Source organism: Melitaea cinxia, chromosome 1 (assembly GCF_905220565.1).
Source record: "Melitaea cinxia chromosome 1, ilMelCinx1.1, whole genome shotgun sequence".
In the NCBI taxonomy this organism is placed as follows: Eukaryota; Metazoa; Arthropoda; class Insecta; order Lepidoptera; family Nymphalidae; genus Melitaea; species Melitaea cinxia.
In genome coordinates this window covers 2,613,531-2,641,308 of record NC_059394.1, presented here as the reverse complement: position 1 = coordinate 2,641,308, position 27,778 = coordinate 2,613,531, and the positions used below count along the sequence as shown (strand labels likewise).

The 27,778-nt window shown below is 33.7% G+C and overlaps 1 protein-coding gene across 1 annotated transcript; it reads left to right on the top strand.

The window, feature by feature from the left end:
- Positions 1-235: 235 nt before the first annotated feature.
- Positions 236-27,078, top strand: LOC123670445. Its single transcript, XM_045603969.1, has 25 exons — positions 236-401; positions 1,648-1,773; positions 4,019-4,184; positions 4,581-4,821; positions 5,235-5,587; positions 6,387-6,551; positions 6,655-6,798; positions 8,520-8,709; positions 8,848-8,936; positions 9,054-9,150; positions 10,102-10,219; positions 11,669-11,733; positions 12,225-12,304; positions 14,924-14,979; positions 15,080-15,494; positions 16,602-16,755; positions 17,210-17,343; positions 19,491-19,676; positions 20,003-20,008; positions 20,310-20,564; positions 21,308-21,475; positions 22,130-22,283; positions 22,971-23,164; positions 24,189-24,329; positions 26,353-27,078. The coding sequence occupies exons 1-25, from the start codon at positions 283-285 to the stop codon at positions 26,422-26,424; spliced, it is 3,888 nt and encodes a 1,295-aa protein (XP_045459925.1). The 5' UTR covers positions 236-282; the 3' UTR covers positions 26,425-27,078.
- The last annotated feature ends 700 nt before the right edge of the window (positions 27,079-27,778 follow it).

Genomic DNA, 27,778 nt, shown 5'->3' with positions numbered 1-27,778 from the left:
AACATGTAAATTCAGTGCAAAGTACCTGGATTCTATTTTATATCGCTACCGCCATATGCTTAATGGTTGAAATTTGTTTCTTACAATGTTATAATTTTATGCCCATAAACCAACTCCATAATACGATCAAACACGATTGTTAAACTTTCCAAATTAATATAGCTAAAAATAATAATCATCACTTGTATATTATTGCGAGTATTATAAATAATATGGCAAATACGGCTAAACGAGTGGCATTGCCGGTAGAGACGGCGGTGGCGTGACGGCGGCGCCGGCGACATGAGTGCGGGCGCTCTGCGGGACGCCCCGGGCGACTCCACGCCCGGCTCAGACGTCGGCGAGCGCATCACTCGTCTCTTCCCCAAGTGCCGCCCCAAGATGCAGCACCAGCACGACAGGTGAAGATGACCATCATTGTGATTTACTTAATAACATCATGTGACTGAAACGTGAATTAAAAGTTTCAATAATGATACAGAAGGTGTAAGGATATTGAAACCTAAGTCCAACATAGAAGATTTTCTTGAAAACTAAATAATAATCATTGATACCAATAAAAGATATAATTTAAAAGAAGAAACTTCGCCTAAAACTAACTAATTAAAATATGTACTTAAAACAAACTTAGCCATTTGTTCTGGCTATAATACAAACAAACCACCGCAAAGAAAAATTACATTCTAATTGTCGTTATATTTTATCGATCCATTACGATAGTAACGGAGCGTAGCTGTAAATGGACGTAATCACCTATTCGCGTGTCGACGGCTAACGGCGCACGACCTACTTGCTTAGAACTTTCTGATTTTCGAACCGACCGCAAGCAAACCCTTTAATCAGGGTTGATGCTATGGTTAGTCCATGATACTCACTTCACTAGATTGGCATGAAATTTGTTCTTCATTTCGTTTATAAAGCGATACATGAAAATAACATTTAAGTGTTCCTGAAACTGGATATAAGTTTTGGTAGTGGAATGTATTTACTATTTGTAATGTAGCACTTGTTGAATATTGTTACGAACAAAATAGTTTTAAGATTTTTTCCAGAAAATTCTGCATGTTAAAATGTTTGTTAGTACCTCTAAATAGATATAGCTTGCGTCATAATATTAAAGTTTAATGTTCGAACGAAAGTTGCGAATAGACCGTAAACATTTTAGAACAGCTGTTATTACAGCTCAAAGTTACTTAATAGTGCCCGTCTGCATGATAATTACGTTTTCGCTAAATACTTCCCTTCCAATTTAACAGCGAACAGTAAAGATCATAACATAAAATTAAATTACAGAGTTAAAACTAAAAGTTTATATCAAATATATTCCAAAACAATTTTTAATAGTATTTTCTATTGTGGCATTTTTTTTTCTTTTTTTTTTTTATAAAACTACTACTTGCCATGCTTCTAGTGTTGCAGACGTCTATAAGCTACGGTAATCGCTTACCATCAGGTGAGCCATATGCTTGTTGCTGACCTTGTTATAAAAATAATAAAAAAACTTACGGGAAACCTTTACAAATGAAATTAATTGTTTACTATACATAAAATAAAGTAATTACGTTATTATAGGTAGATCTTAATTTCTTTATTCATTCGTCGTTCATAATATGTAATATTAAATATATGTCTCTTTTATGTTTCCAGACTGAACTCCGGGCTGGAGGGCCGAGACATGATCAGTGTAAACAACGCGTCCTCCGACGATGAGAGGGACGACCAGCCGGTCATCCTTAGCACCAAGGGAGGAACGTACAAGCTTAGAGACTCTAGGTAACTTGATCTTTACAAATATTACTAACAAGCTGATCCAACAGATGTAGTTCCTGTCTTGCGAATTGTAAAAAACGTGAATTTTAAGTAATCGCTACGTTTTCTAAAATTTTCCAATAACTTTCCTAATTTTTCATTCCGTAAGAACCGTCTACAAAGTATTAGTAATAATAATAAAAAACCGCCTAATTAGGTGGTCCTATCGTTCTCGAGTAGATATTGCGTACGCCATTCATAATTGATTCATTTTTATTTATGTAGATAATGGTATTGAGCTCTCATAATAATGTGTAATAATAATAATTATACAGACCGTGCATAGACGCTCTTTTCACTACTTTACTTATCTCTTCACTACTTGCCGAGTCAGCTAGTTACCTTAATCTTTAGCTAATCACGCACCCGGTAATAGCTTCAACTAAAGTGTTTACAATAGAGATTGTCTGAGACGAATACACAATTTTCCCATGTAGTACGTGACGCTCCAGTCTCTGCCCGCCTCGGTGCGGCGAGTAGGCGCGGATTCCTATATAAACATTTGCGCAGGTGCTACTGTTTACACAGACAACACTGAAAAACGGCTACTATTGAGTGTACAACGTTGATACTTGAAGAGTGTTCAGCGTACACCTTCGTTTCCTTTGAAATATTTTTTGTATTGAAAGTTTTACGATGTTTACTGCTATCCCGTTTCAACACTTTTTATATCACGTGGTTCGATTTTTTAACGGTTTTTCAACTTTATGTGTATGTCTTGTCTTCGTAGATTGTAAATCGATTTTGAAAATATTTTTTTTTTTTTTTCGGTATTTATTTTTATACACTTAAATATAAGTTTTTCAAAATGTTTGATCCTTAAGTTTAATAGCACTGGTTGGCAAAAAAATAAAATTAAATCCGGTAACAGTAAGATTGTTATATAATTCTTATTTGCTTTACTGTTTACAGATGTATGTTATCACGTCTAGTTTTCGAGATACTTCCATTGAAATTAAATACCGGAATTGATCTATCTAAATATGTATTTATTTTGTAAGGAAACAAATCTTCACTGATATTAATTTTTTTATATAAAATTCTCGTGTCTCGGTGTTTGTAGTTAAACTCCTCCGAAACGGTTTGACCGATTCTCACAAAATTTTGTGTGCATATTGGGTAGGTCTGAGAATCGAACAACATCTATTTTTCATCCCCCTAAATGTTAAGGGTAGTCCACCCCTAATTTTTTTAATTCGTAGATAAATTATTTCTTTTTTATTTTTTATGATACAACATTAAAAAATACATACAACCCTAAATTTCAACCCTCTACGATTAACCCCTATTTTTAAATAGCGTTTAGCGGCAAGACAACGTTTGCCGAGTCAGTTAGTTTTTTATATAATTTAAAATATCAATTTATGGTATACTTTAATTTAATAAGGTAATAATAAATTATGAATACATATTTGTATTTACCGTACCCATATGTATCGAGTTCACATATACTCATTTTTGCTCTTATTTTGATGCCGATCAGTGTAATTGGTAGGATGTTTTCATAATTTTCCAGTAACTTTAGTATGGTCAAATGTCGACTAGCGGGGCAATAAATTCTACGTCGGTCGGTATAGCTATATGTTATCATGGCAGTTTCATTAAATGTCGTGCAACTACCCATGCGATGTTGCAAACGAAATATCTTCAGACTCAAAATAGCGTTCCGCTAATTTAAAACACGAACTTTCTACTACTTTTCGAGCTTTAAATAGAACTAAACTTGAAACACGGTATATTTTCTTACTATTTTTTTTCTTTCAAGCTATAGGTATTGTATTCGTTTTTCGAGGTTTGATACTATTTTCTTCGAGTTGAAGTTTTTTATCGATTCTTTTTCTATATGATTTCTCCATCACTTCTTTAATTTACATAAAAAGGTCATCGAACTCAAAAGAATAGTTTTGTAATTAGTGCACGTATAACGTTCATGACAATTTGAAAGACAAAGTAAAAGATGTAAATAAATCAATTTAATCACTTAACAAAATTTACATACTTTAAAAAGGAACTTCTTAATTCGAACGACTTTTTTGTTTGTATTCATCACAATTATCAGTTGCAATCATTAGTTTTTAATAAATATAAATTCAAAACAAAAAAAAATTAACTTTTAAGCAACCAATAAATAATTTTGTCGATTTTTGGTTCTAAATAATTCCTTATGTTTTATAATAATATTAATGATTTGTTTAAAATTTTCTACCAGGATAATAGAAATAGCAGGAGGTAGGGAGTTGTACTCGCAGAGCCGCATGAAGGCGGTGCGCAAGTTGAGGCACAGCAATACACACAAGCACAACTTGAGAAACAAAGTACGGTCGCTAGCTAAAGACACCGTAGACTATGCGGCTGATAATAACATTACTAACGAAGTAAGTATGGCGTCTGTGTTGCAAGTAATCCTAAAATATAATACTATAATTCATATGTAGACACGAACATCTCAAACATCATAAAGAATGATATAATCCTAATGTGATCTTACAGTTGTAGAGAGAATTTATAGCCATTAGAATTTATTAGCCATTTTGCATCTGTGTTGCAAAATGTTTAGCCTAAACTTTTTGTTAATTGCAGAAGCTTATTTGCGTCAAAAGAAATGAATGTAATTAAAAAATCTTCTAGAAAAATATTTTCTACCAAATTGATTCTTATATAATTGATAAATTACACTTACATGAAAGAAAACTAATTGTTAAATATTATAAAATTAATTCAGTTAATCGTAATAACAAATAAACGCTTCATGAACAATTGTATTATTTCAGATATCCATACACAGAATAAATAATGAACCAAAAAAGATGGTATCACGTCACACGTCGCCCGTGACCTACACGAACGGTGACCGTGAACCCACCATCGAACCGAACACGATGGGTATACCCAAAAATAGTTCACCGATATTAGATCCACATAAGACTAATGACGTCAGCGCCAAAAGTAGCCCTATCGCGGTCGTCGCGGACGGCGAAGTAATGGTTTTCGACGATAATGATGCTTGGAAAGGTAGTTTCTTGAGTTCTCTAAAGTGATCGCTTTTTGTCTTAAGAATATTGAATTTAGATACTACGTGTACATATATGTATATCAGTATTAATCAGTATGATTATATATACATATAGATATATGCTTAAGCTAAAGCTTGATAATGTAATGGACATTTTTAACCAAATCATATTTAAAACCTTTGGAAGTTTTAATTATCTCGTTTAGCTATTTGTGTTAAGGTGTTTCGCTTTACAGGCTTATTAAATCATCAATCATGTACATGTATTACATTATTTTATCTTGTGTTGCATTATTTTTCATATTTTTTTTCAAGTTTTCTTCATTTGCTACCCTATTTATTTAAATTTGAATCACCCTTTCCCTTTAACCAAAAAATTCACAAATATTTTTTTCTCTCCTTTTATTTTCAGTGATATTGAATTCTGTGTCTCTAGGTTTGAGGATGGACCCAGACGCTAGTGACGATGAAATCGATTTGAGTGTCAAAAGAACTTTAGACAATATGAAAAATGGTGATAGTGATATGTTGAACAATAAAAGTGAACTAAGTTGTGATGGAAGTGAATCGACTCGTTCGAGGGAAGACGTGAGACTTAGTGAAGGTAGTCCGACGGGCATTTGGCTTTCAGGTGATGAGGATAAAAGCAGGGTTACGAGGGTGATAGGGGAGTTACCTATCGCTGAATACGAAGGCTCTCCTAGAAGATACGGTATTGGGACTCAAAAGGCACAAGTTAGGTCGCCGAGACCTGGATTTCCTCAGGTGAGTTGATATATTATTTTTTGGATTATATTTCACAACATCCACGGGCACTTAGTTGTACATGCGATTTGTACCACTTAAAATATTTGTTTTATAGTCGGCGTGCTTTTTTTTTTTACAATAATTTTACTTCAGACCAGCATTTCTAAGACTGTCTAGAATCGCTAGGATAGTCCGACACTGACAGCTTTTTGCTGTTATAAATATATATTATATATAGAATACGTGTTTGTGTACATATCTCAAATGTTATATTATGAATAGAATACGTATTTGTGTGTATTTTTACACGTACATATCTTAAATATATATTATATTTACATGCACTACATTATAATTACATATACATATATACAACTACGCCATTAGAGCTACGCCGTAGTGGCGCATTTGTTTACAGACACCTTTAAACAATGCGTCAGAATGGTTGTCGCTATGGCATTTATCGCTCGGGCGACGAACCTGCTATTTGTATCTTCACCATTGTGGGCGTAGTAGACACAGACGTTCGCGTGCCTGGTTACTGCCACTACCGCATGAGGCACACTGTCGTGTATCTGGAGTTTCCCGAATCTGTTCTGGATAGTCATAACCTCTTCGTATCACTGCTCTTGTGTTTCATTGATAATCAGTTGATATGTTATTCATAATATGAAACTTTATGAACTAAAACTGTTGCAACCGTATATAAAGTAAAGTTGGTAAATTTTACAAAATTGGTAATTTCAGTTTATACAGTTCTGTTTTTAATAAAGAGTAAATTCATTTGTTTTCTTACAAATTATACGGTTTCTTGTAGAGGGTAGTCCCAGAGAGTAGAGACGAAACGCCACCGCCTAGTTCGGCAGCCTTTGACTACTTATACGAATTCTCGGAGACTAGAAAAGTTCTGGAAGAGTTCTTCCGGTGTCCAACGTTATCTGGTCAGCAGCAGAACAGCACCGACGAAATTGTTAACTTTCAGGTTTGCACCAAATCCTTTGCTTGATTTTAGACAAACTTACGTACAGATATTGTCCATAAACTGCGTTTTCATATGAAATTTTATTATTTTTGTAATTTGTTAGGAATTGGATTACGAACTCCGAAGGCAAACTCAAGATTGTCCTTCTGAAAATGGCATCGAGGGAAGTGAATCAGATTGGCCACAGAACGATGGAGTTGAGTCACCTCATGCTCTTAATAATCACACCGATTTTCTAGGATTGCAGGTATTTATTATTTTGTATAGCATAGTAAGTATACTAAGTAGTAAGTAATGTTCAAACGTGAATCAAATATCAAAACTATAATTTTTATGTAAAAAGATATTGTTATAGATGTTTATTGTCAAAAAACTTTGCACTAAGGCTTGTGGATAAAAGTGACTATTGCGCTTATTATTATTTATTTTTTTTATTTGGGATTTGGTGCGAAACTTACGCCCGGTTTCTGAAACGTTTGTCAAAGTATAGGTATACTAATCGGCTGTTAGATTTAAAACGGCTGTCAAGTGAATTTGAGTTGCTGAAAAGTTATTCACAGCAAAATTAGCTAGTCTTTGATTAGTTTGATTTGACATTCGGTTTGTAACATGTGGTCATGTAACATAATTAAATATTATTTTATATATTTGTGATGTATCAAAACCTACAGAAACTGTTAGTTGTGATGCTATTTAATACATCTGATAATACTGATACATCTAATAAAGCATCATATTAACATTTATTTAAGGAAGATACAAAAAAAGAAAATAGTTCCTAAAAACAATAATTAACTAGCCCGTTGGCGCAGTTTGTAGTGGCCCTGCTTTTTGTTCCGCGGGTTGCGGGTTCGATTCCCGTCTGAGTCTGGGTGTAATATTTGTATTTATATATCTATTATTTCTATGTATATTTATAAAAAAATGTATGTTATATGATATTTATTTATTTATTTAATATTATTTATTATTAAAAAAAAAAAACAATATCATGAAAATAAGACGAAGAGGAAATCTTTAGAAAAAAATATTAAAGTATCAGAAAATACTGATTTAAAAAAAAACATTAATTAAGTAGAAAATAGTAGTATGAAAATATGATAAAGTAATTATAATTATAATAGTTTGTTTTAAATTTTAATTATTAAGTAATTATAAGTATTTTTTTATAGTTTCTACAAATGTATATTTAGATATATATTTTTATGACCTTTTTTTATTAAATTCCCTATTATTTATATATTGATAGTAATCAAATTTAAAACTTAACAATTAAAATGTGTCAATAATAGAGATGACCGCACAGAAGTGTTTTCATTTATTTATTGAACTTTGACCAGTATCTTCTTGGTAATAATAACAGACATCTGTGTAAGCTACAACAAAGAACAAAAATTTTTAGTTTATCAAGACCAAATGTAGACTATTATAAGATAAAACATATATTACATTTATAACACTTGGTTATAAATATGTTTTACATACCTTTAAAGAACCAAAATGTAGTTTCACGTAGAAAATAATTGTTTTCCTTAAGTTAATTCGCCTATATACACCGATTAGTTGACCGAGTATTTGACAGACGTTTGATCAATGATTATAGCTTAATTCGCGTTTCAGAAACCCAAAATGGCGGTTAACATACGATTCCTGAGTCAAATTTGACAGCTGTGTCAACTGGCAGTATGATTAAATTAAGTAGTTAATCATGCTTTTAGCAACTCATTTAATGCTTAACAAGAGATTTGACAGATGATTTGTTAATTTATGCGTTGATCAGCCTTTCGGAAACCGGGCGTTAGTCTTTATTCATTAAATGTTAAATATAAATCTGAACTGCACATATTTCTATGAATAAAGTAAAGGTTAACGACCTAACATTTACTATCTAATCCATTTAAAAGTAAAGAGCATTTATTACCAATAAAACTAGATACAATTACTCTAATCCTCTATAATATATTGCAGCCTAAACATCGCGGTCGCTACCCGACGCCAGACGTCGCGGCCCTACAGGCGGGGGACAACGGCAGCGCGTGTGTGTCTCCCGCACAACAAGTCGACGTACATGTGGCCCTCGCTTTATCGTCAGCGGCCAGCGATACCGCTAGCGAACTATCGATGGCTATCATGGAGAACGAATTAGTTGATATGAAAGGTAAAAAACAAACTTCTTTAAATTTAAAGGAACTTAATTACGATCCATTTTTTTTTTATATTTAACAGAATCGGTAAATTCTAGTTTTAATTAATAATATTTTAATTAGTTCTTATATTTGTACTGAATTTTTAACAGAACCAAATCGCCGAACTTTGCCAATCGTTGAGGACGGCCTCTCCTCCGGACACGCGTCTGACAATGACAATAATAATCCATTGACACAGGTTAGTTATACTTATTTCAAATTAAATTTAAAAAATGTGCAATTAGAATGTTTTTTTTTTTATATTTGTAGTTATGTAAAAAGTTTCTAATGCTCACAACTTCTTTCTAAATTTTAGACACACTCGGTGACAATAGAAGAAATTGTAGATAGCGGAACAAATACGGATCCTCTTATGTTAACTGACGCCGATCTTCACTCATTAGACCCATTAGGTAAGGGAATTGTTTACTAATACATGATCCAGTTACTAAATAAACGTTAAAAATAAATTGACAAATTGTCCATAATCAATGAAGCCTATCCGAAAATCTTCCTAGTTGACTGCATTTGTCGGTAAAAAGCGTCAACTAATCAGACTTTATCTTACTTGACTTCGTTTATATCACTTGTCCTAAATATATAAAATGGAAGAAATTTAACAGGAAATTTTATATATCTGTACATAAGATTCCTTAAAATCTGAGGGTTTATCTCAATTTCCCTGGGATCTCATTATCAAATTCTAACTTTGTAACAATTGGACCGAAATGAAAGTTTTTATTTTTTAAGTGAAAACTCCTTAAGCTGTGTTAAATTTATATATTCAACAAAGGCAAACAAGCGTATGGCTCACTTAATGGTAAGCGATTACCGTAGTTTATAGTTGCCTGCAACAACTAGAAGCATGGCAAGTTCGTTCAATCGCATCGTTGCCGACCCTGCCCCTATCCTTTAACGAACTCTGATCACCTTACTCACCACAGAACACAACACTGCTTGATAGCAGTATTATTTAGATGTGATCTTCCCTAAGATCGAGGTATTTCCCCAGTCGGGCTGCTCCAGATTCTTTGCAGAATATTTTCTGTCTTTTGCTGTATTTCTATCTCAATTAATATGTACATATCTATCCCTATCAAAAAAAAAAAAAAAAAAAACGAGTGTGCTACAAGACTGAAGTAAAACTACTTAAGCTCCATCTAACTTATATCTCCCTCTCAACTTCCGTTCACCTCGCCCGGTCAGACTTCGTAACGCTCTCGTCGCGCATTCACCACCTCATTTCCACAAATCAAGCAAGAAGTCTTACTAAAGAAGTCTCACTTCAAAAATGTACTGGTTTTTCTCCGTCGCCCGTCGCGATGGTCGCCCGTACTGTACTGACACTACCCCGCCGCCCGCAGCCGCGCCCCCGCCGCCCGCGCCCGCGCCGCACCGGCCCGCGGACGCCGCGCCGCTCGCCGCGCGCGCGCACTCGCCGCGCCTCCACCACGCGCCGCACCACGACGACGTGTACCCCAGGTCAGTCGACTCTACGTGTACCCCAGGTCAGTCGACTCCACGTGACCGAGGGTAACGACCTTGTATCATATTTACTACTGCGCTCTACCTTGGGGTAATTACCTTGTATATTAACCTTCTTGCGTAATTATATTTCTCTAGGACAGTCTACTTGATATTAGCTGGCGTATGACTGTATCATGAGTACGAGGACGCATGAGTGACCTTGGAATACACAAAAACGCTCGTAAGAAGATGTTTTTGCGTATTATGCCGTTTATCGTATAATGGTATTTAAGAGAAACTGTTAGAATACCTTTGTAGTCTCTCAAAGAAAATGATAGTACGAGGATGATAGTTGCCATTAAGATTTAAAAAACAATTGCCACTAAGATTGCCATTTTAGATTTTAAAAAAATGAAACCATAGTTCAATTCATTATCGCGTATTCTATTATAATAAGATATATTCTTGACATTGAAGATAATTTTAATATTCCACTGAATCTTATCATAAAAACCATGTTAAAAAATATTAACAAATTGTGTACGTGATACGTATGTACTGTGAAAAGTATACTAACAACTATTTTTTAAAACATTCTTGCTGTATATACTAAACCATACGCGAAACTCTTGAGCAAGTAAAATGCGCTTTTTTAACTGAGTACCATAGCTCTTAAGTAGAAAAAGGAGATAACCTGTCAGAAAGTTCCGGACGAGACGTAAAATCCGGACAAAAATTCCGGAAAGACATTACTACATTTTAAGCTATGCTTCGCATTACAACTGACGAGTGAAAACTCATTGAGACACTGTATTCGGAAATGCTTGCATTACCGCTAGTCTCGTCTAGGAGTCCAACTTTTAAACATGGCAACTCTGGTAAAAACTATAGAACAAAACGAAGACGTAATCTACGCGTTTTATCATATTTTTAATATTAATCAGAATAAAACTGAAAAAATTGAAATAAAACATTAAAAAATAAAAATGTATATTAAACATACTTTTCTTTCTTACAGATTAATTTATTTTATGGCAACACTTGCTTTATAAAGTAAAATACCCGAATTGGTATATTGTGTTATGTAGAGTGGATAAAAAAAAATAAGAATATAATTTTCATTATTTCCAATAAATGGATATGTACATTACAATTAATATCGGGTAATTAAATAAATAAAAAACATGAATACTTTTCGTTTTCATTAACATTAATTTCAATATTCATATAATTATTATAATGAAATTAACGAATGTATTAAATGCAGTACTTTTGATTTCATTGTAAACAAAAGTCGAACGTCGAATACTCATTTAACTTCATTAATAATTATAATAAAACCTTGTAATTATTAATAAAGTATTCGATATACACTGTACTCTTAATTAATAATGTTAATTTGTCTTTCGAATTATGTTCAGTTTTATTATTAAAATTTTATTAATTAAATTGCTTGTATTCCAGAAAAAGGCCATCGTCGGCTCAAAGTACGGAGTCCGTCGAAATAAAACCTGCAAGTGGAGATGAAGGTAATTAATAAGAATTTAAAGTTTAAAAAATTGTCATTATCAACACACTTTATATTTAAAGATAAAGACGAGTACAAAACATCATATAATTTTTTGACGTAAGTATATACTAAAATAATGACAATAATTTACGCAATAAGATTTAAAAATTAATATAAATAAATAAATATCCTGTAAATATTTGTTTAATGAATCAATTGTGGTTAAAGGGAAGCTACCATCGATTTTGAATGAAATTCTAAAACAGCTTAATATTTAAGAAAATGCGTTAAAACTTTACTGTCACGATTTTAAATAAAATGGTATTTCACTAAATACAAATGTAAAAATAAAATAAATAATATATTCCCCTTAACATTGAATAGATAAACAATCCATATTGGATTCGAAAAAAAATGGTAGCATGAAGTTTAAAATCTTGGTTCGAAACTAGTTGAAAATTAAAAATATATAAATATATGTTGATTTCGACTAATAAATAAATATTTCAGATGAAGCAGACACCGATTTAGAGACAGACAGGCTGTTGGGTCAGCAAAGGACGGACGATCAGGGATTCTTTGACGATAAAGTAAGTAAATTAATAATGCAGCATTTTGATTAAAGTAAAACGCACGTTTGACTTGGGTAGTAAGCTGGTGAATGCGTGGCGAGGGTGTTACGACAAGTGTGATTGGGCGAGGTGAACGGAAGTTGAGAGGAAGATATAAATTAGTGACAATAGAAAGAGAGGGAGTTACATTTCGTATTAATATACGATGATATAAGGAACAACTAAAGAAGTTTTACTTCAGGCGTTTGGTCTAAACCACACTCTTTTTTTTTAAATAGTTTAGGTATTTACACTATAATATGGACACTGATTAAGAGTAATTCGTTATCGACTTACCATAAATCACTACAAATAAGTATATTTCAGTATTAACCGGTGTAAACTACATTTCCGTCAGCAATGTTTATGTGCAATTACTATAATAAAGCTTAAGAGTTTGATTGAATGCTGAATAATGATGAATATATATTTTAGGGATATGCTTAATATATGCGTAGCGACCAATAGTAGCGGAGCGTCAATGAGAAATTGAGAAATTATGAGATATGAAATTTTGGTTTCGTATGAAGACGAAAATAACTCTTATTAACATGCCCCATATTAATACATATATGTATGAGCTAATAATCTTTCTGGCAGTACCCGCGTTAGGACGGCTCGGATACGCTTAGGCGCATCGACCGTCCACAACTCGCCGCAGCGCTCCGCATAGCACCTCCTCCATCCCGACGACGTTTAAGCCGAGGTGCGATCTCGCTAGGAGACACCCTTAACGAACGTCACCCCCGTGCCCGCCGAAAAGGGCCCACCTCTTCCTTCGCGGCCGGTTTGCCTAAGTGCCCGGCCCCTCTCACCGGTGACGCTGTAAAGGCCAGTAGGGCCAACAGCAACTGTCATTTCGAAAAAAAAAAAAAACTTTCTGGCAGTGTTGTGTTCCTGTGGTGAAGGGAAGCACGAAATTTGGGATAGGGTCGGCAACGCGCTTGCGATGCTTCTGGTGTTGTAGGCGTCTACAGTCGCTTGTTTGTCGACCTACTTGTAAAAAAAATATGAGTAAAAAAACCACTTCAATCTAATTTAATTAATTTTTACCTGCTGTACTGATTAGGTACTTGTGTAATATAGTACATCCACGTTAAATTATTTTATATAATAGAATTGTGTAGAGTGGAATACGTTTTAAATAAATTAATCATATATTTCAATGTCATTACCGAAAACGGGTTTTTAACGACGACAGATAAGGTTAATGGTGACAAAGTTTACATTAAACTTAGTTATCTTTTAACATATAGTTAAAAACATATAAATGTTTTATAAAAATTTAATGCTATATTATATTTTATAAAAAATATATATAATGACTTCAAAAAATAAAATAAAACGCACGAGTATGTCATCATTGTCGTACAATAAGTAGAGTCATATTGTCATTTTATATTTCACAATTTTTTTTATTTTATAACTAGCTGCCCCGACAGACTTCGTTCTGTCAAAAGTTAATAGTAAATAAATACATTAATAAATAAATATATATATATTATTTATTTTTAGTATTAAAACCTTCCGGGGGTCTTAAGGAACATACAAAAAATAAATTAGCCGAATTAGTCGAGCCATTCTCGAGTTATGCGCTTAGCAACATTCATTTTTATTTATATAAATAGAATGTTGCATAAAAGAAGGTTTAATAAAGTATAATAAAATAATTAATAATAAATAATAAAAATAGAAAAAAAATCAAATAATACTTTTTTCGTGGCTATGTCAGCGGAACAGTAGCTATAAATGTTTATGCACAATTGCACATTCTTCCTTATTATTGAATGTATTAAGCTAAGAGCTAAACTAAAGAGCTAAACTAATTTAAATCTATACAAACAAATTTGAATAGCTGAAATTTACGAAATACTACACCAAATTCGACAATTAAATAACTTTTGTTAATACTTCTTTTTTTAATAATAACTTTGTGTGTTCATTATTGTTAACACATGTTTGTATAAAAGAAAATGTAATTAGCTATTATCGAAATTAGATATTTCATTTAGTTTTTATTAAAAATTTCTCAGTAAATTTTTGTACATATCAAAGTACGTGATGAATCAGGCGTGAAGTAACCGCCAACTGTGTACTGCAATAAACAGCATTCGGTACGACTAACTCACGACCTTGCTCTCCTATTATACTTGGTCAAAGATGATCCTCAAATATGTGCTTAGTTTAATGCCTACGTGTCGGTTGTCTCTTGGTATTTTTTTTTTTTATTTACGTCTAATTCTGTATTTAAATTAATAACTACTTATTCATGAAAATGATAATAAGATATGAAAAATAAATAATATAAAAATATACTAAATAGCAATATTAATTATCTAATTTTATATATTTATTTCTAAAAGTAATGAAATCTTACATTTTTATATAAGCATTTTTTCCGTATTGTCTCATCGTGGAATTAAATTTCACTTGGTTTTATTTGTTTTAACAAAACCTAAGATGCAATTAAATACATAACTCTAAATTGAGAAAATTATACCTGTAATTACAGGCTGTATGTAGTATATAAAGTATCTGAAAAAGTAATCATCTGTATATGAAATATTTTTTATTATCTTTGACCATACGCGCATTAAGTCACCGCCTCGCCGTGTTAACCGGTGGTCGGACATTCGCTATCCTCATACGGTAACGTTAGCGTGTCTCGATCCAACGATAACTTATCACTACGTAACAAACAAATGTTACACGTAAATATTTACTCACATGTCGTTAACATACGTGGATCTTTAGTATTTTAAATATTAAAATGTCAGAAGAGAACACGCGTTTAGTTGCAGACGCTGAACAAAATGCCAAAGATGTTTCGGATAACGATAATTTAGTGGACGGTGTCTGTGATAAATGTGATTTAAATATAGATATTGATAAACATAGTGATAAAGAAATACCTAATGTTAATACAATAGATATAAAAAGTGACATTGAAAATGATCGAAATGAATTAATACCAAATTCGTGTGATGCTGAAAGTGTTGATGATAAAATTAATAATGGGTGTACTGATAGTGATGTTAAAAATAGTAATGATATAGTGAATGAAGGTAATTCGTGTGAAATTAATGATTCGAATGATGTCGGTGATTCAAACGTAGGCGATGAGAGTAAAACAAGGCTATGTGAAAATAGTGATGACACTGGAAAAGAGGTTGGTTCGTTTATTAATAATATTATTGTAGAGTATATTTTTCTAAAAAAATAAACATTACTGCATTTTTATTTCAAGGGGAATGACCATATAAAGCAAAAATTAAATTTTTTGAAGTTAGTGAGTATACTCTCTGTTACTTACCTTATTCGTGTAAAATTTTTAATGTCTAGATGGTCTAGAGGCTACACTATGGAATAGTAATCGTGCCATCTTCCGGAAGGAGCCTCGTACTATTTCAGATTGTCCTCAATGTGCCAAATAGCATTCAGTTCTAGTTTGATTAAATAACAAATAACTATTCAAATACTGTTGCAACCAATAGTTAAATAATGATTATAGTAGGTATAACAAATTACAAAAGTTAATGTATTAAAGAGTTTACCCTTTTGGTTATAAATGAATTATATTTAGGTAGTAGGTCTCCTTAGGGAATATTGCATTGTTGTTACACACAATGACACGATATTTTTAATCATACAAAGTACCTACAGAACGTATTATAACGCAAAGTATGGAAATATGCCTTTATAGTTACGTATATAATTCTATTTAAAAATTATATTATTTTAATTCTTTTTTTTTTTTAATTTCTTTAATTTTGTATTTTTTTCAGTATTAAGAAAACATTTTTATTTTTAGATTAAAAGTTGGCTAATAAATGTAACTTATATTGTCGTCTCTGATGAGATAAAATTGTAAATAAAACCTTTTAAATGTATTATATCAATTTTTTTTTCAGTAACAATATTCCTTTAAAAGTAGGTCATAATAGAACTAAGACGTAAAATTTACCGTGCTTGTACAAAAACTCGGATTGATTGACGACAGGTATCACAATAGGTATATGTTATATGTTCTGTTTTACATAATTATAGTATTAAAGCACATGACAAATTAAAAAGGTATAAATTGTACATAACTAGAAAACTATTCATTTTTTTTTTTCATTAAAAAATGACTTATTATTTGATTTTATTATTAAACAAAAGTTATCATGCCTACCTACCTACCTAACTACCTACAAATATTGGGCATTCGCAAACTGCACTTCTGATAGTCGATACAGCCAAGATAGTATAAAATTTTAAAAAAAAATGTTACCAGGGATGGCGCAAACCAAAATCTCGAACAGTGATGCCATCTGGCGGTTCGACGGGAACGAACCGAGACCATACACACGACCCGGATCTAAGGGATGAAGATGCCTTACACAATGGAAAGGATAAGGACGGAAAAAAGAAAAGCAAGAATAAGGAAGGTCAGTAAAAGGAAATATATACTATATTTGTTTTATACCAAATTTGTTTAATGATTAATAGAGAATTATAATTTTTGCGCTTCTATCGGATACTTTAATGGTGAGTTTTTTATATAAATTTAATTTTTTATTGATAGTTTAAATGTAATATGATTTGGTCATTTTAATCATAAAATTTCAAGTACCTGTTTAGTATTTTTTAGTTACTCTGATTTATTAATATGATGATAATATTACGAAGTCTACTTATCGATTTATGTTTTAAAACTTATTACAAATTTTGAGTATTTGGATTCAGTTAACTTTAAAAAAAACTCTAATTTTCTTCCTTTTGTCTTTTAATAATAAATTTTTTCTTTAATACTACTTTACATTATTACTAGCTTAAATAGTCATCAAATAAACTTAATTAAAAAACATAGATTATTAAAAAAAAATTATAATAATTTTACAGACATGGCCTCAGTTCTCATCGAAGGAGTGTTATTCCGGGCTCGGTACCTCGGCTCAACGCAACTCGCCTGCGAGGGCCAGCCAACTAAGGCGACTAGGATGCTGCAAGCCGAAGAGGCAGTTTCAAGAATTAAGGTAGGATTTTATTACATAAATACAAACGTACTGCTATTATATTTCATATATTTTTTATGTATTCAGTACCCTATAGTCTCTATACTAACTTTAAGTAATATTTTATAAATATAATATACAATATTTATTCTATCTCAAGCTAATTATTCTTTATAGAAATAATAATTTTACTAAAATTTTGTTAACAGTACTAATACAAAATAAGTATATTATTAAAACTTAAAGTTGAATATATAACACACATTATTTATGCTCATTTATACATATAATATTTGAAGTTAATCGCATTCTCATATAAAACTAATAGACAATACTTTGCCCGTGTGAATCGGTTACATACCATACAGTACGAATATCTGTAGATGTTTAAAGAGCATGAAATTACTCCCTTTTCCTTAAATTAATTTCCTAGATTCTTGCCAGAATCAAAAATTATATTTTTTTTAGATTATATTTGTCAAGTGGCAACATTATTTCACATAAAAGATAAAGTTTATTTGGTTGTTTTGTAGATATTGTTTTTAATATATTTTTTATTATGATTGGTTCTGAGGGAATCTCCATATGTTTCTTATCTCTGTAATCCTACTTGCCTCTGTCTATCTATCCTTTACCTGTATGACGTAACAGATTGCAACATTTGCTAATCTCTTTCCTTGGTGAATTAATATATCTATTTTTTTTTATTGTTACGTTGTTGATATGTTTATATTTTTATCTTCTTACCAGTATTAAAACAAAACGAGTTTAGCATGTGGTGCACGATATGAAATCAATAAAAAAAAAAAACTTGCACGGCTCAACAGAATATTTCAAGTAACGTAATTTCATGCTCATTAGGTATAGTGTTTGAGAATGCTAGTGGGATATCCCGTCCTTTGCCCTTGAACTAGGAACGATGCCTTTTACAATTAGTAATAGTGATGTATGCTCGAAGCGTTTCTGCCAAACTGTTTACGGTCTTATTGACTTGGCAGTAGAGTATTTTTTTCAGTGATATCCTCACCCCGACCCGACCCAAGAAGATTGTCGGATCCCGTATGGCCGGCTAGCCTCCTCTGGACATGTTTGTTAATCTATGGCTTTGTGCTTTGCTATGCTTGGTGAACGTATTTTTGCATCCCTGTAACCTTCTAGGTGGGAAGTAGGAAATTGTTGGAATATTACAATATATTTTCTACTTTTATTTTGATACCTGTACTTGTAAACCTTCATTATTATTAAAACCCACCGTGTTCATTGTCACGTGACATTTCATTTATGTTAATTAAAAAAAATATTTTATTCGCAAAAAAAAATCTTTCGCATTAATATTAAGGAAAATCATTACGTGTCATACATAGATAATTTTTTGCAATTTTTTGCGATACTTTTTTTTTTTTTTTAATCTTTTCCTCGCATGGTTATTATAAAGGTGAGTCCACGCTGCGATTCGCTTGCGACACGCGACAGTCGCGCGGTTCACGCACGATATCATACGCACGAGAGCATGAAACATACCCGATTCACACCGGCAAGGTGTCCGACACGGACGGAGTAGCTTTCGCACAACACACATAGAACCTTATTATAATCATACTAAGGTTGTTTCTCCGTTAGGTCCGCTTTCATAATGACGAACGGATCGCTCGCTTCTCACATATCATTGTCGATTTGTGTGTATTCGAGTTGTTTTGCTTGCTTTTGCGCAGATATCGAAAGAATTGGCTTACTTGTGATGCGTTTTGGGATTATACGCTATGATGAATTTATTGAACGTAAGAGTTATGGTTTGGATTTTTTGAATCGCTATACGCTATACATTTTGCAAAATTTTTCCACGAATTCATATCGAATTGGATTAGTTAAGACTTTATATAGCTTCTGTAATGCCTATATTAATGAAACGAAGAAGCTTTTGCTTACGCCGCCTTTGCATCGCGTGAAAATTACCAAAAAACTTTTAAAATAATTTCATAATTTAAACTAAACTAAAACTGCCGAAGACTAAGTAAAACTCCAAAAGTACTCGAAAATTCATAAAAAAAACAAGCAAAACGACGCGGCCGCTGTCTCTATACGATATATCACGATCGTTAACGATTATGACCGAGTTTGAACTTCGTGTGCGAGCGAGACAGCGTCATACGAGCAGCGGTATGTGAGAGCGAGAGGAGGTTAGCCGGTTTGTCCCGCAGTGGGGCTGCGAGGGCCCGTACTCGGGCGTGTACGCGGCGCCCGCGGCCGTGTTCCGCCTGTCCTTCCTCGGCTCCGTCGAAGTCGATGAGGACTCGAGGCGACGCAAGAAGAGGCCCAAAAAGAATATGGTCGAAGAGGCCGTCACTAAGATTAAGGTGGCGATACACGTGTCTTACTTGTCTATAACTATGTGTTTAGAGACTAAATAAAATTTCGATTTAAATTGTATCAAAATACTACCGTTATTATCAAAAACCACAGAGGATATAATCGTACGTAAAACGATTTTTTTATTTATTAAATTACAAATTTACAAAAATTGGTTATTAAAATGATTAAATCACACTAGCTATCTCAAAAACTAATACTTACATAATATGTGTGCATGTCATGTATCCTACTTATAATGTGCATGTACTACGTTATTCCTAACATGTATTAATTTGTACCGTTTTCACATGCTTTCATTGGAATGTATTAGGCTCTGGTAAGTTCAATATCCCTTTTCATTATCTCCATTGATTATCCAAAAGTTAAATCGCTCGATCTCGAATCACACGATTTTGTAGATTAATAATAAATATTACCAAAAAATGCAACCGAAAAATTCGCTTCTATCATTGTGCGTTTACCATACGTTTTTGTATACGCTTTTTCTATGTTGGACCTACGTCTTTTTCTATGTTGGACATACGTCATATATATGTCATATATACGTCATAGTTAGTCTGGCTACTGATTTTTTGCAGGAGGTGTCTATAAATAAATAAATAAAAACTTGTTTGCAGGCTCCGGAAGGTGAAAACCAACCAAGCACCGAAGTGGACCTCTTTATTTCGACTGAAAAAATTATGGTTCTCAATACCGAACTAAAGGAAATCATGATGGACCACGCGTTGAGAACTATATCATATATAGCGGATATTGGTGATCTCGTGGTCTTGATGGCGAGGCGTCGTTTCGTCCCGCACGAGACGGACTCTGATCAACCGAAACTGAACCGTACTCCGAAGATGATATGTCATGTTTTTGAAAGTGAAGAGGTGAGCAATATTTGCCTATATTATTTGCTTTGGTTTTAAGTTGTGATACAATGTAGGGTTCTAACCACGCTGTGTCACAATACAGACCAATGGCGTGAGGGCGATGGTCGATAACATCATGATGAAACCTGGTTTTAACTCTTATCGGACAGGAGAAATAAAAAACATCAAAACAGCGACAATAATGACACTAGCGCATCTTTTCCCTGTTCACACACAGCCATCAGAAAAAATGCTCTTCAGGCATTGCTTTAAGTTGTGACCACCACTCTGGTGTAGTGGTGTGTGCACCGTGTAGGTGCCTAAACACCGGTGGTTTACGGGTTCAATTCCCACTCGGGATGGATATTTTTATTTGTATATTTGTTTCCGGTTTCAACTTCCGTCCTTGTGGGTCTCCCTACCGCGCCTCGGAGACCACGTTAAGCTGTTGGTCTCGGTTGCTATCATATACACCTTTTTTAAATTCAATTCTTGGGTTTTATTGCTTACAGTTATGCCAAAGAAGCGCATTTCACCAATGTAACCAAGGATACCTTTTTTTTTCAAGAAAAAGTAAATAGTTATCAATTGTGAGATTATGTAGGTACTCAAAAACACAATTTGATGTTTTTTTTTTTTTAATTAAAAGTTTAGAGCGCTCATTATCCATATGATCTATTGTCACTTTTTATGAAACATTAGTATCAAAATTGAAAACATTTATATTTAACATCCTAATAACACTTTTGAATGTGTTACAGGCTCAATTCATAGCCCAATCCATCGGGCAAGCGTTCCAAGTCGCGTACATGGAGTTCCTCAAGGCAAACGGTATCGAAGACCACAGTTTCGTCAAAGAAATGGACTACCAAGAAGTATTGAACAGTCAAGAAATTTTCGGCGACGAACTTCAGATGTTTGCGAAAAAGGTGCGTGATTGTTTTATGGTTTTTCGGGGATTACTAATCAATGTTTCTGTAGAATGATATGTTTTCATTGAATTATACTGTTTAATAGCATTATTAAGTCATTTACGCTATCAACAAATAAAAATACGTCGTTTGAAGTCAAAAGTTATCGTGTTCTAAAAATATTTGGTGTCTTTATCTGGTCCCAATGTTAAGTTCTATAACATTACATTATGTGTTTTTTTTAAACAAAATTGGGCCGTCGAATTTAGGACATTTGCAGGATACCAAAAAATTGCTACTGTTATCGACATACTACGCCATATGCTTCCTAGATAAATACTAGCTGATCCCGCAAACCTTGTTTTACCATTTATGTTATTAACCCTCTTAATTAACCCCTTATAACTTAAGGGTATGTAAAATAGATGTTGGTCGATTCTCAGACCTGTCCGATATGCACACAAAATTTCATAAAAATCGGTAAATCCGTTTCGGAGCAGTAGGGTAACAGTTGTGACACGAGAATTTTAAACCTAAGGATATATTTTGTCTTGAAATCTTTCGATTCGTTAAAATAAATAGTTTTCGGGAAACATTAAGTTGATTACAATAATACTAAATAACTACGAGTAAAACGTTTTTAAATTGGACCTTATCTTTTATTCATAAAAGGAACTCCAGAAAGAAGTGGTGGTACCGAAGACGAAAGGTGAGATATTAGGAGTGGTGGTGGTGGAGTCGGGGTGGGGTTCAATGCTACCGACTGTGGTGATCGCTAACCTGGCGCCAGCGGGCGCGGCTGCGAGATGCGGGCAACTTAATATTGGTATGTTTGATTTAGTATTAAAATGTATTGTTTAATTGCGCAATCGCATTCAGCCTCTAACATCCCACTGCTGGGCATATGCCTCTTTCTCCATTTAGGAGAAGGATTGGAGCTTAATCTACCACGCTGCTCTACTGCGGGTTGGCGGATATGTTCTCTACTATGAGTAACGATCGCTATCAGGTATTTATAACAACCGGAACCGATGGCTTAACAATGCTCTCCGAGGCACGGTGAGGAGACAATCCACAAGGACTGATATCCAAACCGTAAAGAAATATTTGTTCAAATACAAGTATCTAGCCTGAACGGGAATCGAACCCGCGATCCGTTGGTGTTTTAGGCGACTACACGTAACACTACACCAGAGTTGTTATACTTGTGTTATATATAATAAGTTTTTTTTTTTCTCTCATTGAGAACAACAAAAACTAATTTAGAATTACTGAATTTTTTGATTCATTGAAATATTTTCAGGCTATTATAATATTACACTATATATATATATTTATTTTTAGAACATAAAGTATACACCATACTTCAAGTACATCATACAATAATAACAAATGTATATAAGAACTTAAAAAAATGTCGTACAAGGATAAATAAACTGTTGTTTGCATTTCAATATTAGCATAAATATTCCTCAAGTATAAATTCTAAATTATGTGTCATTATTATCTCTAGGTGACCAAATAATAGCAATCAATGGAGTCAGCCTTGTCGGTCTACCGCTATCGACCTGTCAGACGTACATCAAGAACTCGAAGAACCAGACAGTGGTGAAGCTGACCGTGGTACCTTGCGCGCCCGTCGTAGAGGTCAAGATAAAACGGCCGGATACAAAGTACCAATTGGGTTTCAGCGTTCAGAATGGCGTGGTAAGTTGTTCTACTTTAAATGTTTCAGCGTAATTTTGATCACAGTTTCATACATATTGTATACACAGTATATTAAAACCTAAAACAGACAAGTTTTTACAGTTTAGAGACCCTCTTTTTTATTTGCATTAATTTTATTGAGATATGGCACAGCAGGAAATATTCTGCTCAAAATTTGGGCTAAATATCACTGCTCTTAAGTTTGTTGAATTTCTGTGGTGAGTAAGGTAGGAAGAGTTCGTGGAGAGAGTGGGGAGAGAGAGTAGTGTCAGCTACACGCTTGCAATATCAGGATATTGCACGTATACATGAATTAACTGAGGTAGGGCACAGTAGGAATTTCCTGCTCAAAATCTGCAGCAACCCGACCGGGGTAGTACCTCGACCTTACAGAAGATCACAGCAAAAGAATACTGCTTTCAAGCAGTATTGTGTTCCTGTTGGTGAGTAAGGTGACCAGAGCTCCTGGGGGGATTGGGGATTGGGTCGGCAACGCGCTTGCGATGCTTCTGGTGTTGCAGGCGTCTATAAGCTACGGTAATCGCTTACCATCAGGTACGCTTGTTTGCCGACCTAGTGATATAAAAAAAAAAAAAAAGATACGGTATCCGTTAGCATCAGGCGGATCATAAGCTTGTTTGCCGACCTAATCGTATAAAAAAAAACTAAAACAAGTGTGCTTTAAACCACGATTGAAGTAAAACTTCTTTAGCTCCATAGAATTTATATCTACCTCCTTCTTAACTTTCGTTCGCCCAATGACTCTTTTCGTAACGCTTTCATACATGTATCTATGTATGTATGTATGTATTTATACTTGTGTGTAATATATTACAGTTACTTGACTATTTTTATTCACGCTGTTATTTTTTCCAATGTCTTCCCGGCTATATGACACTCTCTCTCATGACCACCGGTTGACTGGAAGAGATCTCACCTAGGGATAAGTCCACCCCTCCCCGGTTGATGAACTGCCCGTGCAGTTGTGTGATAGAGTACACGGTGATGTAACGCGGTCGCGCAGATCTGCAGCCTGCTGCGCGGCGGCATCGCGGAGCGCGGCGGCGTGCGCGTGGGCCACCGCATCATCGAGATCAACGCGCAGAGCGTGGTGGCCGTGCCGCACGAGCGCATCGTCAACCTGCTCGCCACCTCCGTCGGCGAGGTAGGGCTCCACTAGCTCGTCTGCGCCCTTATTTACACTACACACTACACTACACTGTACTGTGTGGCTACGGTACTAAAGAATATGGCCACCCCCTCTCTTCCCGTGGGTGTCGTAAAAGGCGACTAAGGAGCGACTAAAAAGCCGACCGATGGCGGGATAACCAGCCAACTGCTGCCTTTGAAATACACAGGCCGAAGAGGGGCAGCAGCGTCGTCAGTGCGACAAAGCCAGTACTGCGGTCACCAACCCGCCTGTCCAGCGTGGTGACTATGGGCAAAACACATGAGTTCACGTTATTTTTGGCGTAAACTTGTGGAGGCCTATGTCCAGCAATGGACTGTCTAGGCTGTAATGATGATGATGATGATGATGACACACTACACTACACGGTCCACTGCTGGACATAGGCCTCCCCAAGTTCGCGCCAGACGTGCCGGTTCTCCGCAAGCGCCTACACCATCAATCTTACGTAGATCGTCGACCGACGATCATTGACTTACATCGTTTTTTACTATCTTAAAACTTTATTTACTGATCGAGTCACAACTTTTACTTACTAACTTACCCACAATATTTTTGACTTAAAGCCTCTATTATCTATACTAATATTATAAGGCTGAAGAGTTTGTTTGTTTGTTTGAACGCGCTAATCTCAGAAACTACTGGTCCGATTTGAAAAATTCTTTTTGTGTTAGATAGCCCATTTATCAAGGAAGGTTATAGGCTATTATATATCATCACGCTAAGGCCAAAAAGAGCGGAGCACCAATGAAGAATGTTTCAAAATCGGAGGTTCTTTTTTCCTTTTGAGAGCTTCCGCTGCGTGCGCTCAGTTAAAGTTTCGCAAAAATCATGTATGATAGAATTGATTCTCTTTAAAAGTTCTAAAAAAAGTCCGCGACACCATATATCTATCTTTTAAGGTTGGCTCACTATAACCTTTTTTTATACTAACCAAGTTTGTTCTAAAATAATTCATTAATTGCGAATATGTTTTTATAAACATGATATTAATCCTTATCTAAATAAATACGTTATTCATCACAAGTATTTAATTTAAAACAAAATAGCCTTTTTACATAATTCGATTTCAATGAGTATCTTAGGAGATATCACAGTTTTAAAATAACATCACAGCAAAATAATGATCAAGTATTGCGCGCGCCTCTGTTCCACGCGGACGAAGTCGCGCGCAGAAGCTAGTCTTATATATTATCGATACATTTATGTGTGTTGGCGATGCACTCTCACATTACAACAAAGCATGTAATTTATTTACATATACTTACCTATATATATTTATAAAAGCAACGTTTGTTCGAAATATTGGATCGAGATTTAGAAAATTGTCTCGTTTAAAGCATATGATCCATCTTCTGAAATGTTATCTTACAATATTTCTTTACTTGCAACTTTTTTTAACTTTCTTACTTACAGCCTTACTTACGGACTACCATGTACCATTTTTCATTACTAACTTTCAAGTTGAGTTAAGAATACTACTCATACTCCTATCGGACGCTTCCGGTATATTGTCGGTGACGTCTAAGATCTGTTTCTGGTATATTGGTATTATGGAGTTAATTTCTACATAAGCCAGTACTTGGTTAAGAACAACTTTTTTTATAATAGTATTTATGATTACACCGGTAATGTGGATTTTGGCCGTAGGTCATTAAATTGTACAATTGATTCTTTTTTAGGGATAGGTTTTACCGACGCAGTTTTCCAACATGATGGGTAGGCACTCGTATCCATTGATTGATATCATCTTCATAATTGGGAGAGACCTCAAGAGTTAACTTTGTAATCTCTGTCTATTTCATCATGTCCCGCCTTAGTTTTAACACATTGTATGATTTATGGACTTCTTCCAATGTCGGCTTTAATTTAAATACGCATTTTACTTTTAGTTGGTCCTATTGGGGTATTTATAGGAAATTTAGGAATCAGACTTATAGATTTACGTTGATTTTGTTTGAAAAATTAAAATGGTCCACTTACAATAAATATTTTTCAGATTCTAATGAAAACGATGCCGACTTCAATGTTCCGACTGTTGACTGGACAAGAGAATCCTGTATTCATCTAAACGCGACGCGCCACAAGTGCCTGCTTAACGCTCAACAGGGCTCTTACACGCATATGTCTATACATAACACCGTGTAAACGTAAATTACTCATAATTTAGCCTAAAACAAGTATATATGACCAAAAACTGGATAAGACTTAAATATTATCTGTACCAAGTTTGATCATAATATAGTCGTTGTTTTAAAAGTAATAATCTCAATAAATGCTTGTAACACTCAAATAAGTATAAAAAATAATAATATATTTTGAATAAAATGTAGCTTAATTAATACATATCGTGTGTAACTGCCCTGATAATTGCATTTGGATAAACATCTTATATAAAATCTAGTCGCGAATATTCTACGAATTCCATTGAACTGATTAAAAAATCGCTATATTTTAACTGTGAAAAAGTTACAGATAATTAAAAAAAATATATATTAACTTCCCGAATGAATTATGTCATGAAATTCGTAGATGTCCTCGAAAGGGTTTTAGCTTAGCTATCGAAATAATACTCAAAAAAAAAAAAAGATTATGTGATGTCCAAGTTTCAAAATGCTTAAAACTTAAGTGGCTAAGTAAGATAGTTCTAAGTTACTGTATCTAGTGACGGAAATTTTGCACTCGCTTAACATAAAACGATTAGAAATTTTAAAATATAAAAAAAAGGTTTTATAACATTGTAAGAAGTCTGGAAATAATATCAAATTGTTAATTTTTAATACTCAAATTTATTCATATCAAGTAAAAGATATGTTCTTTACTTCAACATTTATAATGTTTAACTGACTTTTTAATTTAACTGACTGATGTGCAAAATTTCTGGTAAAAGTTATTATCACATTGTGTATACTGTATACATAGTTATTCCAGTCAAAATTTTTTAATTGTATACATTATATTGAGAATCAAAATGGCTCATATCTGCTTAAATATTATTAAAATAAGTTAAAATTATCGTCATATAAAATATTTCTATTATGAATTGTTGCGATGAAATGTCTACAAAATGCACTAGCCATTGCCTTTCTGCCATAGACAATAAGTGTCTTTCTTGTCATATTTCTAGTTTTTAGTTGACGTTGCCATTTTAATAATATATTTTTTTGTAATTACAATTTTTTTAAATCATTCCACTTTTTAATACTTTGTTTTTTAATAATTAAACATTATTATTTTTTATTATTGTAATTAGTATTTTTTTGTATTTGTATAGTTTTATCATGAATGTGTATTTTCTTTATGAAACATAAGTTGAAAAAAAATGTATAGCTGAATAGTGTGACTGAGAAGTCTTGATCTATATATCAGATAGCATGCATGCAAGTATCTTGAATACCCGAGACGATCGTGTCTCGGTCGAGTTG

What these genes read in the sequence shown, in the direction of transcription:
- LOC123670445 (XM_045603969.1), top strand. Translation starts at nt 283, where the DNA reads ATGAGTGCGGGCGCTCTGCGGGACGCCCCGGGCGACTCCACGCCCGGC. An exon ending in CCGATTTTCTAGGATTGCAG is followed by an intron (nt 6,799 to 8,519) that starts GTATTTATTATT and finishes AATATATTGCAG; the next exon opens with CCTAAACATCGCGGTCGCTA. An exon ending in TCGCCACCTCCGTCGGCGAG is followed by an intron (nt 24,330 to 26,352) that starts GTAGGGCTCCAC and finishes AATATTTTTCAG; the next exon opens with ATTCTAATGAAAACGATGCC.